This window comes from Trachurus trachurus (assembly GCF_905171665.1).
Source record: "Trachurus trachurus genome assembly, chromosome: 16".
In the NCBI taxonomy this organism is placed as follows: Eukaryota; Metazoa; Chordata; class Actinopteri; order Carangiformes; family Carangidae; genus Trachurus; species Trachurus trachurus.
Genome location: NC_139902.1, coordinates 9,370,794 through 9,385,194, shown reverse-complemented (window position 1 = coordinate 9,385,194; position 14,401 = coordinate 9,370,794). Strand labels below are relative to the sequence as shown.

General features: G+C 40.8%; 1 protein-coding gene across 1 annotated transcript in view; it reads right to left on the bottom strand.

Moving 5' to 3' along the window:
* Positions 1–352: 352 nt before the first annotated feature.
* Positions 353–14,401, bottom strand: part of myom3 (myomesin 3) — a gene marked incomplete at its 5' end in the record, with an annotated part of 52,801 nt that continues 38,752 nt past the window's right edge. Inside the window, 18 exons of the mRNA XM_083988927.1 lie at positions 353–1,058; positions 1,217–1,272; positions 1,364–1,386; positions 1,585–1,621; positions 1,726–1,889; positions 3,428–3,533; positions 3,810–3,848; positions 4,085–4,172; positions 4,486–4,596; positions 5,618–5,685; positions 6,338–6,397; positions 7,224–7,368; positions 9,519–9,655; positions 9,815–9,859; positions 10,236–10,342; positions 11,034–11,190; positions 12,108–12,222; positions 12,418–12,599. Of these exons, the coding sequence (XP_083845053.1) occupies positions 789–1,058; positions 1,217–1,272; positions 1,364–1,386; positions 1,585–1,621; positions 1,726–1,889; positions 3,428–3,533; positions 3,810–3,848; positions 4,085–4,172; positions 4,486–4,596; positions 5,618–5,685; positions 6,338–6,397; positions 7,224–7,368; positions 9,519–9,655; positions 9,815–9,859; positions 10,236–10,342; positions 11,034–11,190; positions 12,108–12,222; positions 12,418–12,599 (1,910 nt within the window). The 3' untranslated portion in view covers positions 353–788. The remainder of the gene's footprint in view (positions 1,059–1,216; positions 1,273–1,363; positions 1,387–1,584; positions 1,622–1,725; positions 1,890–3,427; positions 3,534–3,809; positions 3,849–4,084; positions 4,173–4,485; positions 4,597–5,617; positions 5,686–6,337; positions 6,398–7,223; positions 7,369–9,518; positions 9,656–9,814; positions 9,860–10,235; positions 10,343–11,033; positions 11,191–12,107; positions 12,223–12,417; positions 12,600–14,401) is intronic.

The window sequence follows — 14,401 nt, the reverse complement described above, 5'->3', positions numbered from 1 at the left end:
GATTTTGGTTATCTGATTATTTATAAATGCATCTGACCAGTTGATAATACATTCACACTGCATCATTTCACTCTATATTTTATCCCATACACGAGGTAGGTTGTCTGTATGCTGCTGCTGAGTGGACATCTCTTTCTTAATGTTTGGCTTTTGTATATAAATCTCTCCATAAGCTAATAGTTCTTTATTGTCTGTGTGCAAACCAATATCAATATGACCCAAATGTAAGACATGATTTCTGCTTTGAAAAAATGTATGCAAAACGATAGTCCTCATTTGCTGTAATGTTTCTCTCTCAGACTATTTCTATTGCCCCTAAAAATGATACACCAGAGAAAATGTGTCACAGAATTTGCTTTATTCACTTCACGCACAAAGTGATGACACATGTGACAACAAAAGCTCAGTCCAGTGGCTGAAGCATTTGCAATTTGTGTGTTTAACAGTTGTTTTGTGAGCACTTGAAGTGAGACAGTCACGTTTGCTGAACAGTGGTCACTGTAGCCGTTTATCAGATAAGAGGAAACCACAGTGGGAGGCCTATAGTTACTGTATGTTATCTAACAATAGCACAAGTAGATAATTGTCAAAGTCAGCGAACTGTGTAACTAATGTTAGCTGATATAAGCTAATGTTGCCCAAGCAGACTGTTTGGTAGCTTATATTACCTAGTAGCAGCAAATCCTGTTCATGTACTTAACTGAATCCATCCATCTACTGTATCTATGCAGCTATCTATCTCTATCTTCAAATCCTATAGAAATCCCTTCCTGATTCAATTTGCAGCCTTAACCCATCTCCACAGCGTTTGCAGGGGGTTTGTCCCCATGTTTGTACACGCTCACGGTCACCTCGACTGTCTCAGAGCCATACTTGTTGCGTACAAAGACGCTGTATTTTCCAGAATCCTCCATGCTGACATTGTTGACAGTGATGGAGCTGGATGTGGGCTGTTTGGTGATGGTGTAGTGGTTCTGGTCGACGAGCTCCCTGTCGTTACGAAGCCAGAAGCTCTCTGGTGCAGGGTCACCCTCGATGAAGCATGTCAGACACAGAGACTGAGGAGAGAATCAAATATGAAATGATGAGAGACAGAGAAGATCAAATCTGCAACAATAGAACTCATACAACCACAATATGCTATGACATACACTATGATATCTATATTTTTGACATCTATAGGCCTATTTCTATATCATGTGTATGAATGACATACCTTGCCCTCCATGATTGCGACCACATCAGGAAGACCTTTTGTCACTTTAGCGCGATCTGAAACAAAGCAAGCGAATACCAACTGTTGACATCCACAGTAAAAATGTTTTTGAAATTTCTCAGGATTAACACATCATCTGTCACTCACGTTTCTCAGCAATGGCCACTTGTCTGAGGGATGAAAAAACAGGGTCAAATCAATATGACATTGCACAGAGTCTCCTCAGATGTGCAACAGTGAAAAGTGTTAAACTAAAACAACAACCTCTGTGTAGGGCTTTCTGGAAACAACCTGTTACCTCCGACTCCTCAGTGTTTTCTGTTAGTGTCACAGCAAGCCATGCTCGGTACATGTGGTGCAGCACTTACTTCAACCTCTGGTACTCCAGCAAGGCATCATCAAAGGCTGGAAATGATCAAGAGAGACAAAATCCAGTTGCATTTACACTGAAATTGTGCATTAGATCAATTAAAATCAGACTTGTAACAAACAGTATTATTCCCACTCACCTTGTCCACTCAAGTCAAGATACCGCTTGTGTGTCTCTTTGCCGTCAAACATCTCCAAGGTGTACTTGCCTCGATCATTCTCTGTTGGGTTAAATATTTCAATCCAGACCTTCTGCATAGTGCTGCCAGTCTTTGTCCTGGTTTCCTGGTCAATGCTTTTCTCCCTACAGGGATAGGAGCACAGATATACTGCTTCATAATGTTATGTACAATTTAGACAAATGCATGTTACCCTGCCAGATCCTATGGCACATCCCAAAGCTCTAGCCTTGGTCTTAGAGATGTTTTGATCAAGTTAGAGACACAAAAGAAGGTGGAAAATCAAACTGAAGAGAGTCTTACAGTTTCAGTTCAGACAAGAGTTATATTTAATGACTATCCTAGTATCCCAGTGTGATACTTTTCAGTTGTCCATTCTTACTAGGGCCCCAGCAGATGGTGCTAGTAGCCTTAGTAACGCAGCTGGCTTCAGCCTTCAGCATGACTTGATCATGTTTTACCTTACATACAGTGGGTCCTTTCAAAGATTGGTAAGGTATTTAAACTAATATCACTGAATCTTTCAATTCCATGAAATGCACATGCATGCAAACCCTGCTTTCCCTATTTATGAAGATGTTCCCCAAAATCCAGCCTGAAATCTTTGCAGTTAGAACACAGTTTAGCTGTAGAGCATGATGTGTTGTGCAGCATTGAACAGATTTCAAGTACGGATGAACCGCGTGTTTCAGCGCCCAGATGTGTCCCCAGGTGCCACATGGGAACATTTGCGTGAAAAAAAAAAAAATCAACATCCAGCTGCACTGTCTCATTTTAGATACTGAACGTTTCAAACTGTTATGAGTTGAACTTTAATAAGAATTTCAGAGGCTGAACTTTAATCAGGAGTCTTCACTCTGCCACCAGGAAGAGAAATGTCACAGTAGATTAAAGCTGGGCTGTGGGACTTTAACATATAAATGAACGTTTGTTACATTCAGAGCTTTGCCAAATGAGTTCACGCTCTGCTGATTAAGCCTATCAGCACCAGGTGAATGTCTCTGTATTTCTTTAGAGAGTTTCAACTCTGGTGTCTGTGGTGACATTTCTCTGCTGGCCCACTGGTAGCGTGTGGCTGTAGGTAGGTAGCAGTCAAGAAAGGTTTCTGATGCTCCAGATTAAAAAAAAAAAAAAAGTGTTCAGCGGAAGGAAAACAGTCAGTGGAAGGATCACCATTGGTGTTGCTTTCCCTCTTGTGTTTGCAATTACTCTCACTGCCATTAGGGGGAGACAAAGTATCTGCACTGCAATTTAAATACAATATATACTGTATTATTATTACTGTCTGTGTTTTTATTGGATCTTCTACCGATTAGTAACTTTTGGTGGTCTATGCTGTGCACATGCACACTAGCTCTAGCTGGTACATGTGTTGGTTGGAGCCAAGAGGCAGCGGTTATACTGGTGACATTCAGGCTGCTGGAGTGTTGCATGCATCTTTCTGTCCTTTAATGTGGCCTTTTCTCTGTCACACGTCTGTGGCTCGCAGTAAACAACGTGACCACACTGTCAGATAGTGCTGAAGCCCAAAATCAACTTTGAGCTACTTTTCATTTGCTCAACATTCTTGACTTTGACTTATGACAGAGACTTTGAGTAACGTTTTGAATACTTGATCCTCTGCACATAGGAGGTCAGACAGGTGCTGTGCATGTGGACTCACTTGAAGAGCCAGCTGTTCTTCAGGTAGCTGATGTAGTATTTGAGTGAGCAGTAGAGCTTGAAGCCTTCAGCACTGCTCTGAATGTTCAATGGTCCAGCTGACAACGCTGCAGAGACACACAGAGAGAAGGCACTGTCTGCATATGCACTACAGTTTATCTGACAATTGGAAACACTATGTGTGTGTGTTTTGTTTGTTTTTTTTATCTGGGGGGCTAAACACATTATTATTTTCTGAAACTACACACACCAAAATTAATTATCATAGCTTTCAGTTGCATTATCCTCATTCCAACCCATCAGGGCTGGTGTTAAAAAAAAAAAAAACACAAGCCACTGGCACATTTCACAAAGGTTGTTTCTTCCAACTGTGAACAACTCACCACACTGTTTACTCAGCTGCTGGAGAAGATTGTCATACTCTGTAAATAAAAAGAACAATTACGCGTTCATTCAGTGTTTTATCTGGCTATTAGAACTCAATAAATAATGCGAGATCAGACGTGGGAAGCCGAAAGCTGAGGACACATGATGAGAAATCAAGGATAAAAATAAAAACATATTACATCTCTATTACTGATAGAAGGTTTGTGTTGGCTCAAATGTAAACAGAAACAATGGTGCCAGTGTTTGTGAAGAGTTGTTGATGACATCTCACCATTATCCAGCAGCTCTAAGGTGCTGACGTCCTCTCCTCTCTTGTCAGACACCACGGCTCTGTATGAGCCTGCCTCTTTCTTTGTAACCTAAGGAAAAACAGTCATTGTATTGAAGTTAAATTCATTCATAAATTCTCAGATGAAACATTGATATCTCTGGAGAGCACCCGAATACTTGATTCATGTCTTGTTTTTTTTCTCAACACAATCTTAACGCATGCCAAGGTGAACCTCAAAGAGTAAGACACGTCCAGGCTTAATCGTATAAACATCAGCTGTCTGTCAGACTGTTTATCTCATTTTCCTCTCACTGCACCGGCTGCCATCTATGAATGCTGATTCCTTAACTCCCACGCCTTGCGGCCTGGAAACAGATCGGCAGCAGAATCGTCTTGGATACCTGTGCGATGGTTAGTGTGCTGTCCCCTGACGACTGCTCGTACACAACTTGTTTTATCTCGATGCCGTCCTTGAACCACTTGAGAGTTGTGTCCTTGGTTGCGTTTGTCACCTGTGTGAAGAGAGATCGACCATATCTCCATATTAAAAACATGGACGGATGATTGTTTGAAACTGCTATAGCAGAACTGTATGCAGAAACTGTGCGCTCTCTCTTCTGATGATATTTTGGGGCATGTGTTCATTTCATTTAGGTGGTTTCTGCCAAACTCTTATTAAAAGCTCTTTAACGCCACACAGAATCAAATTTAACACCTATTTAAAATAAAACTGGTTTTAAATTTCTTCACAACACAGTCATCCAAATCCAGTTAAGCAGCATTAAATACGGACGGATTAACCAATTAAACATGATTAAATCATTTAAATTCATTTAGAGTTTTTGCTCAAATCTACACCAGTCAATTATGAGCAGAGGAGTTTTTCTCCACTGCAGCAGCAGCAGTGACTGTGTCTGATGCTGTTGACTAAAACTCTATTTAAAAAAAAGGATTAAACAGCCTCCTGTGCTCACAGTCCAATGTCACAACAACCCAACTCTTTAATTATAAGCTCATAAAGTCTCCTGACAAACAACAATCAGATATTATAAAACAATCCAGAACTGAAATTAGTGTTAATGGTTGGCAAAAGAACACATTCAATCTTATGTGAATAAAGATGTTAATAAACATCCTCAGGCCTTATTCTGAGGAGACAAAATTCAAAGATTTTTTTAGACCCTTGCAAACCCTGATAAAAATGAAATTATTATTTAGGTTGGCCTTGGGTTATATGGAGATATGTTGGAGATTGTTGTCTTTCATGTGATTGTATGATTGAAATAATTTATCATTTTTGCTTTAGACGTTTATTTTGACTGTGACTTTCATTGTGAAACAAAAAACATGTATAAAACTTTGAAAATTATGACAAATATATGAATTTTTGAATAATAAGTAGAGCATTTCCTGGATTCCTAGTGTTAGTTTTATGATTGCTATGATTTGGTTAGCGATAGCTTGTATCCCATTAATATTGCTATTATGAAGTGTAGTTCTGTTTATTACTTATTTCATACAATATAAAAGTACCTTGCACTTTATGACGAGTTCACAGTCCTCATTTATCCTCCACGACAAGAATTCCTGGAAATATGGTCCTTCAGAAAGAGAACAAATTATTATTCATCTGCCTTGAACCATAGCAACGGTGATCATCACACAATCAATTCACTCAGAGCAACCAATGACAGTGTAGGCTAAAGCACAATTATATGTCAGTACTATGTAAACAGCATGCAGTGATTGTAAACATGTCCCACTTAGGCCTAATTAAATGTCTCATCAGCATCATCAACAGAAAAAAAAAATGTGTGTATGGACTTTGAGTCTCACGTGGACTCTGAATAGTGGCCATGGAGCGAGGTAGTTCATTTAAACAAGGACACTGGCCTCTACACACAAAAGAGTTCTATAGCTGCTCCTTATCACAGCTGAACCGAGGTGGAGTTCAGTGGCACAGGAGGCTTCTTCTCTTTCTTTACGGGACAAGACAAAGCAGCTCTGTCAGTGAACGCAACATGAAGCTCAAAAAGCTTTTGCATTTGTCAGATGTAATAAATTCACCTCAGAATGACGAGAGAGAGAGGGAGTCGTGGTATCACTCTCACTATACAACGCACTGATGCAACACATGTATTGTTTGAGCAATAGGTTCAACACCCTCAGATGATCTACTACTAAGGGCGTGACTTGGATTTGAACACAGTGGAGTTGTGCTGGACCAAGCAAGCATGTTGGAAGTTTTCTTACCGGACTTCCTCTGATGGTCACGTCGATTCGCTTCTGCCAACGCCAGCGTCTGACGGAACTCTGACAAAGACACAAAATGTTATGTCAAAACATCAATACAGACGCCAGCGTGCTGCACAACCGCAGCGCCAAAAAGCATCGGAACAGGTGACAATAGCCTGTTGTTCCAAAAGACTCTTATTTTCAAGATAATATTTAGTGCCAAAATACACATGAACATTGAGCATAGGTTGCTATAGTGGTTTTTATACAGCAGGTCACAACAGAGCCTATCATTTTTTATAAGTCTTACAAAATGGGGAACTTCGTGCTGACAGTAATAAAAAAGTAAAAACCAATTGCAGCGAAATAAAACCAGCGTTAGGCCTTCCATTAAATTATGCTTCGATACATGATTTAAAAGATAAAGCTTGGGCCTTGGTTTTATGTGTTTATTGAAACAAGAGTTACTGTGGTGCAAATCAGATCCTCCAATCCCTGACGATGGCACGATGAAGATGTAATTAAGTAGAGTAGATCTTTGGCCGTTGCTCCTGCGCCGATGCCCTGTTATCATTCAGTTTGATAGTTTTGAGTAAATTTAGCTTAAACCACATGAGAGCCTAAATAATGAAAACCTTCTCCTCTCTGGGGTCGGAGTGGAATAAACATGCAGTGGGGTGGTGGGAAAATACTGAATCATTGATTTATTATTGATATTTCATCACAGTTATTGCATTTGACTATAAAATATGTTAGTTCTTCACTGCAGAATGGTTGTCAAAGATGGTGAAACATCACATTTATAGTGATGTCTGGTCTTTATTCTATTTTTTGTATGTTGTTCTTTGTTGTATGTAACAAAAACCAATATGGCGGCTGGGTGGGAGGCGACTGAACGACTTACTCTGATCCACAAAGCACAAAGTGAACTGGTTCTTGGCGCGGCCGTCTCTCATCTGAGCCGTGTACGAGCCCTCGTCCTCCTCAGAGAGTCGGTCGAACAGGATCTCCACCAGACCTTTGGCCTTGTCGAAGTTGATCTTACGGTGCTGCACAAGAGCAAACAGGCATTGCCACATATACTGCACACAGACAGAGTGCAGATGGCAGGCAGACATGCTGGTTGCTACAGTGTATATACAATATGGTTAGTCATACAGAGGGAATCTGGTATGAAGTAGTGCATGAAAACAGCCTCAACTGACATGCATGCTGTAGACGAAATATCATTTCTTTTTTCTGAAGCACACACACACACACGCACACATATGCACAATGAAACACTGACAAACAAGTACACAGAGGAAACAGCCTTTGAGCTCATTTTCATGGCTTTTATGTTCATCAAGATAAGTGTGTGCCTTGCATGTTGATAGGCCTCAGTGGTGGATGTGATTTGTGATGTATGGCAAGCCTCGGGGTTTTAATCAGCTAAATGGCTTTTGAATTTGCAAACCTCAGCTGTGATCATTTAGAAATAACGTGTAATCAGTACTGTTCAGATGGAACTCTGATATTGGAAAATAATGGAATAAATGAAAATGAAATACGAGCGATAAATGGGAGCTGCTGAATATAAAGCAGTCGCCCGCCTCACACAAAACACAGACGTACAGAATGCAGCCGACGGAGTTGCGAAACTGTGATAAATATACTGTGTTGTATTTGTTTTTCTCTCTGTAGTGAGGACACGTTGGTTCAATAACCTTGACGACAGCGCTGATTATCTTGGTGTCATAACGCATACGAGTGCTGAGGAGGTTTGTTCACATTCAGTTTATGTTCCTCGGTCATTATATTGTTTCTTTGTTTTGAGTCATCTGAGCGCAAATTGCACCTTAAAATGGCAGGTGAAACACCAGCGTGTCTCTGTTTTCCATATTACTGCCTGCTATAGCATTACATTATTTTGTCAGGGAGGAATGGTTATGAAAATGCTTCTTGTTTTTTTTTTTGCAAATAGCTGTGGCTTACATGAGCTGGTTTGTGAAAGTAGATGAATATGGAGGTCATTTCGAGATATGTGCACAACATAATAAAGTTCAGGTCCACAAACTTCAGAGTGACTGAAAATTCTATTTCTCATATTATGCCTTACACGTGTACAATTTTCACTAGTTCGCACTAAAGGCCGATTGTTGGGTATCGACATCCTGTTGCTTTACCCTGAAAGTTTCCTACTTTCATGTATCAATCTCTGCCTCTCCTTGGTATCTTTGGTACCAGAATTAACAAATTAGCCAGATGTGACTCCCTCTTCACCTTCAGCTCTGTTGATCCTTCTGTCTCACAGACTCTGTGAAATTAGCTCAGCTCCCAGACCTTTCTGCTGCCTTGCACACCTGCTCTTCATCTTTGCTGGCAGCCTCAATTTCCTGCCTTCCAGGATATTTATTAAAACACTAATTGCCATCTCAGATTCGTACCAACTTGTCACAAAGACAGATGCATGCAGCAACACACTATAAGCTCTGTGGAGTTTCATGACATTTTCCTGTTTTTTGAACTCCACCAAAGGAGAGCTGTGAGGGTGAGAACAGTTGTTTTCTTATCAGAATTTATTTTAGTGATTAATTAATTATGTCTAAAAACTGTTGAAATGCCTATTTTTATTCTCTGAATGTAATCCCAAGGTATAGGTTATATTTTGATTTCAGCTGTCAAAATATGAAGATGCTGAGTTTACTATTTCTAGAAAAATATGTTGTTGTTTTTTTGTTTTTACAGTTTTTCTTTACAAAAATACTTACCGGTACTATTAATTATTTACCAAACTTGTTTTCAAGCAAATTTTCCACAATGGAATAATCGATCAATGAACAAAAATGGTTAGTTTCTGGGAGCCTGGGGAAATAATGAAACTGCCATGTACATTGGGAGCCAGTAGGCGGCCACTAACAAATCTTGGCCTTGGGACCTTTTAAGAGGTTAATCCCACTAGTGTACAGGTGATAAATAGCTTTTCAGAGGGTGGAAAGATTAGGAGGCTGCAGTAAGTGCTCATACAAATAGAGTAACAGTAAGTAACCTTTGTAAAACATTCATTAAAACTATCGAAAAAATAACAAATTACATCACACTTCCTATCAAAAATGCCTCAGTGTGCTGGCAACGAGGGAATCCGAACGTGTAACCCTGACAGTGTTTGTGACATGCTGGGCTTTGTGTAGCACAGGATAGCACAGCCAAGGCTTCTTACCGCAGTGCTGGTGATTTCCCGGTCATTGAAGATGAGCCGGAGCTCGGCAGCGTTACTCAGACTCTCAGTCTGAAGCCAGAGACGGACGTCACCTTTCTCGGAAACCTCCACCTGCCAGCCCGACTTCAGGGCTATCACTGCCAAAATGGAAATCAAACGCAGCAGAGTATTGCAGGCTGAGCTGAATTAGCCAGATGATGATTAAATCAATGAGGAATACTTAATGTGTGTTTAAACTACTGACTGCTCCCAGTCAGTCCACTTATCACACAGTACGACATCTGCGTGGTACATACGTGGGTTCAAGATTTGCCAGCTGAGCTCTTTGAGACGTTCAAGGTCTGCAAAAAACAGTTGCTGAAGGTTAATGACACTTTGATCAGGACTCACATTTTGTAATACCTACATATTGTTAAAGCAGCAGTGAATAGAACAATGGCTTGCGCAGCTCTATTTTTAAAGCTGCTAAGCTGGAAAGTTGATTGAGAACATGTGCTTCGCTGGATGAGTGACCTTATGGAAGTGGCTGTGAGGGGCATAATTATTTGCTTGAGAGAAAGGCTTGATAACCCTTAAAATGAAAAGTTCCTTCAATAACACAAGAGACAACTGAGCTGAACTGTTCTGCTTCAGGCCAGACGTGAACTGGTCAAGACGATTTCCTAACATTAGACTTCTACTTTTTATACATTTAGGCAGATCAAGTCCTCAGTTCACCTTCAGCGGTGAAGTCGTAGCTGGACGACAGGTTGGCGTTGTCGCTCATCTCCACTGTGTAGAGACCCAGATCCTCCTCAGAGGGGTCGGTGAAGGTGAGGATTGACCTGAGGGATGAATCGAAAAACAGACAAATGCATCTAGACAGCATCCTCAGCCTCGTATTTATCCGCCCCCCCTGCAGCAAAAGCCACCGTAGGTGTTGCTTTTGCGCTGTCAGCCATCAGATCTCACTGTGCTTCCAGGCCCACTGGCTCCGACCTTAAGCCTCCCTACCAACTGGACTTAAAATGAACCTAATTTTTTGTTTTACATGCTATGGATGTGGGCAACAGAGTGAATGTGAGAGCTGGCGGGCAAGGCAAGCCTCCCTCAAGCTCAGATATCGGATAATCCAAAGAGCCTGACATTCAGTGGGAATCCAGTTAGAAATACTCCCAAAGTGTCAACCTACAAAGTGAATCAATTTAAACCACATCTTGTGTTTGAAAAGCCTCTGTTAAAAAAAACCCCCACTCTTTCAAAGTGTTACACAATTTGTCTTATCATGTTTTGTACATCCACAGTCTTGGTTAGTCTGAAATTTTCCCACACTTGCGAGAGCTGTGAAAGGAAAACAGCATTTGTTGCATCACTGCTGAAAAAACAGGAGATGGCACTCAGAGTGTGAAAAGCACAGAGACGCTGGGGGATTGACAGGCAGAGAGTGTCACTGAGAGTGAGAAGTTTAACTGGGTCTGAGACCAGAGATATCTAAAACCCCTCATTCACAGGCCACGTTACGCTTGATCAACTTACTTGTTCTTCTTGGTTTGTATTTGGGCTCTGCCGGCGTCGATGGCCTCTGAGTAGTTTTTGCTCCAGAGGAATTTAGTGTCATCGTTCACCTCATTACATTCGTAGCCCAAGAATATGAAGCCATCATTATCCACACCGATCTCGATGTTTTTAGTGCCTGAGGAAGAGAAAATGTGTCACTGTGGCGGTGTGCTTCATGGGTTTCCATCAGGTGATATAATTATAGCAATATAATACAGATGAAGAAAAGACAGTATGCTATTACCTCCTACACCTTGTCTCGATGCTTGATATTTTATAGATTTTTTGCAATCATTTTTATGAGATTTTGTCTACGAGCCATTTGCACCACCAAACTGCATGATCTGCTTATGTCGGAAAACCACATAGACATAGACCAGTATTGCATGGGCTGGTTAGTTACATTTTAGTTATGTAAACCTTTGCATGACGTTATTGATGTAAATTCATTTGTAATATCTTATCATCAACCACTGCATTGAACTCACACTCTGAGTGATCAGCTGTAAATGTAAAATGCATCTAAAGGAAAAGTTCAACATACTGGGAATTTGCTTTCTTAGGGACAGTTAAATGAGAGGATCGACATGTCTCTCTTGAAATGAAGCTGTGCTCAGAAGCCTTTCAACAGGCCGAAGCTGCATATTTCCCTCTGTTTCACATCTTAGTGCTAAGCTAATGATCTCCTGTCTCCAGCTACCATGTTTATATAACAGATATGTGGTATCAATCTTTTGTTGTATTGTATTCAGTATGTCCACAGTATTGGCCTGTTTGAAATGTTTCTACAGTTGCTGGAGCTGTGAAGGGATAAACAGCATTTGTCGCTTCTCTGCTGAGAAAACAGGAGATGGCACTTTAAGTGTGAAAAGCCCAGACATGCTGGGGGACTGACTGACGAGCAGAGAGCCTCACTGAGAGTGAGAGGTTTAATGTCAGCTTTAATGCCCTACTGTATAGTGTGTCTTTGGTCCAGCACCTCCAACAAGCCTCAGGGGTGATTTTTTTTTGTTTTTATCACAGTATTTGTATATCAGTATATTGACAGCTGACCTGGTTCAGTGTGAGCTGTGACTGGCTCAGAGGGCAGAGAGGCCGCGCCCACTCCAGCCTCATTGACAGCCAATACACGGAGGCGGTAGGTCTGACCTGCCTGAAGACCTGACACCTGGATGTCAGAACAAACACATCAGATATTTACCAGTCATTGTCATAATTCATTATGATGAACAGTTACAGCCATAGGAATATAAAGGAGTTAAATTCAGGACACTTTAAGCGCTGGCTATGTGTGTATGATACTTGAAGTTAGAGACAAATCCTCATCATAAAAACGTTATCTCAGCCTCACAGCTCTACTCACCTTGTAATGTCTGTCAGTGACTGGCTCATCATTTAAAGCCGTCCAGTCCTCTGATTGGTCACCGTGACTGATTTCCAGCAAATACCCGGTGACAGGGCTTTGTCCTTCATACAGCGGAGCTGCCCACAGCAGCACCAGGGAATTCTTTCTCACCTCTCTGAACTCCAGGTCGTAGGAACAACCTGAGGGAGAAGAGCAAGGGTCACGGCGTATCTATCATTGTCAGTGTTTTTGTGTCAGAGTGTGTGTTTTTCAGTGTTTACACTGAATATAAACACTGCTCTTTTTTTGTCACAGTGTGAAACCCTAGCAAAACAAACCAGAAATCACAGTAAAGTCAAAAAGGAGTACAGTGACATTCCTTAATCTACCCCTGCTGACTTCATGGTGGCATATAGTAGTTAATTTGCTAAATGATTTTCAGTCGCTTTTAAATTATTAACGACATAGAGGAAAGCCCATTTGCCAAGATTAATGAGCTGCGCTTTAAAAGTGGCATGTGTGAGAGAGCCTCTCTCCATTTTCAATATTAATGTCACAAGAGGCTGATATGAGCGTGGCCAGGACTGCTGGGCCGTGTACTGAGCCACCACACACTGGAATGACTTTGTGCGACTTCTCTGTGTGAGGTTGTGTGTTTGTAATGATGACACAATCACGTTTCAAAATCCTATCAATGTCCCCTGTTATTTCCCCGCTTTTATTGTTTCGAAAGATTATTTTGCCTAAATCTTTCTAAATATTGTCCTCTCACTGTCCATCCAGGGACAAACCGTGTTTGTTTGCCCTGGGTTTTGTCTCTCAGGCTATCTACAGCCTGCCCTAACTCATTGGTGGAGGAGATAGCAGGCGAGTGTGTCCCTCATCAGAACACACTTAATCAACGCATGCTGCATGTCAGAGCTAAGTATCCCACAATTAACATGGTGTGCCACTCCACACCTGCTCCAGTAATGTAGACTGCCATCAGTCAACAGGCGTAATGAAGTCATGGCAGAACCTCCATGAACGGCCCATCCTGATCAGCCTCTGTATGTCTGTCATCCGATTCCATCTGCAATGTTTGATCCTTGTCTTGTTGTTTGTGTACTTCATCTGAATTTCACTGAGTGATGTACAATATAAAGATGCAATAAAACATTATCATTTTTATGAAAGAGATTCCAGTATTTAATCTGTGACCATGTCTTTAACTATTGTTACAGCTACTTAAGATTACAGCATAGGTTATACTAGTAGTATAGAGTATGTTAATTGTTTATACTGTAATTACCATGTTAAAATATACCATTACATTTCTAAGACCAAACCCAAGCCTAGGGTCTTGTAATGATACAGTACAATAAAGGTGTGACTCTTTCCTGATTCGTGAGGTGAAATCAGTTTTAGTTTGAGGCCTTTCAGAGAAGTTTCACAGGTTCATCTATTCTACAGCGACTCTGTAGATGAATGTGGAATCAATGTCTTTGTTCAAGGACTCTTGAATAATATTGGAGGACAAGTCATACATATGTAACATGCCACTAACTACCTCAAACTCAAGGCTATTATCCTAGCTATTATTTCAGACACTGTATTATGCACTTGACTGCTGACCTCTGCCTTTACTCTGTATTTTAATGGCATAATAAGCAAATAGCCTGTTTTTATTACGACACTTCATATCGGCCTGTATTTTTTCTTCAGAAATGACCATATGCACTTTTAATGGTGTCATTTTAGTGAAAATAACATTTTAGTGAATAGCAATAGGTCCTGGATGGACAGTCTTTATATCACTCTTGCTTTCCTTTGTGTGAATTCACAGTCATCTGCAGAAACTGTGAGTCAGGTGTGAAATGACAGATGCTCAGTTTGAAAAAGAATCATTTCTAATGTTGTCCTCCACTCCACAGCCTGCTTTACAAGCTTTACTTGTCTGAAAGGCACTTTATTCAATATGAAACTTACACATGCACACATGTTTATAGTGAATTAGATGGCG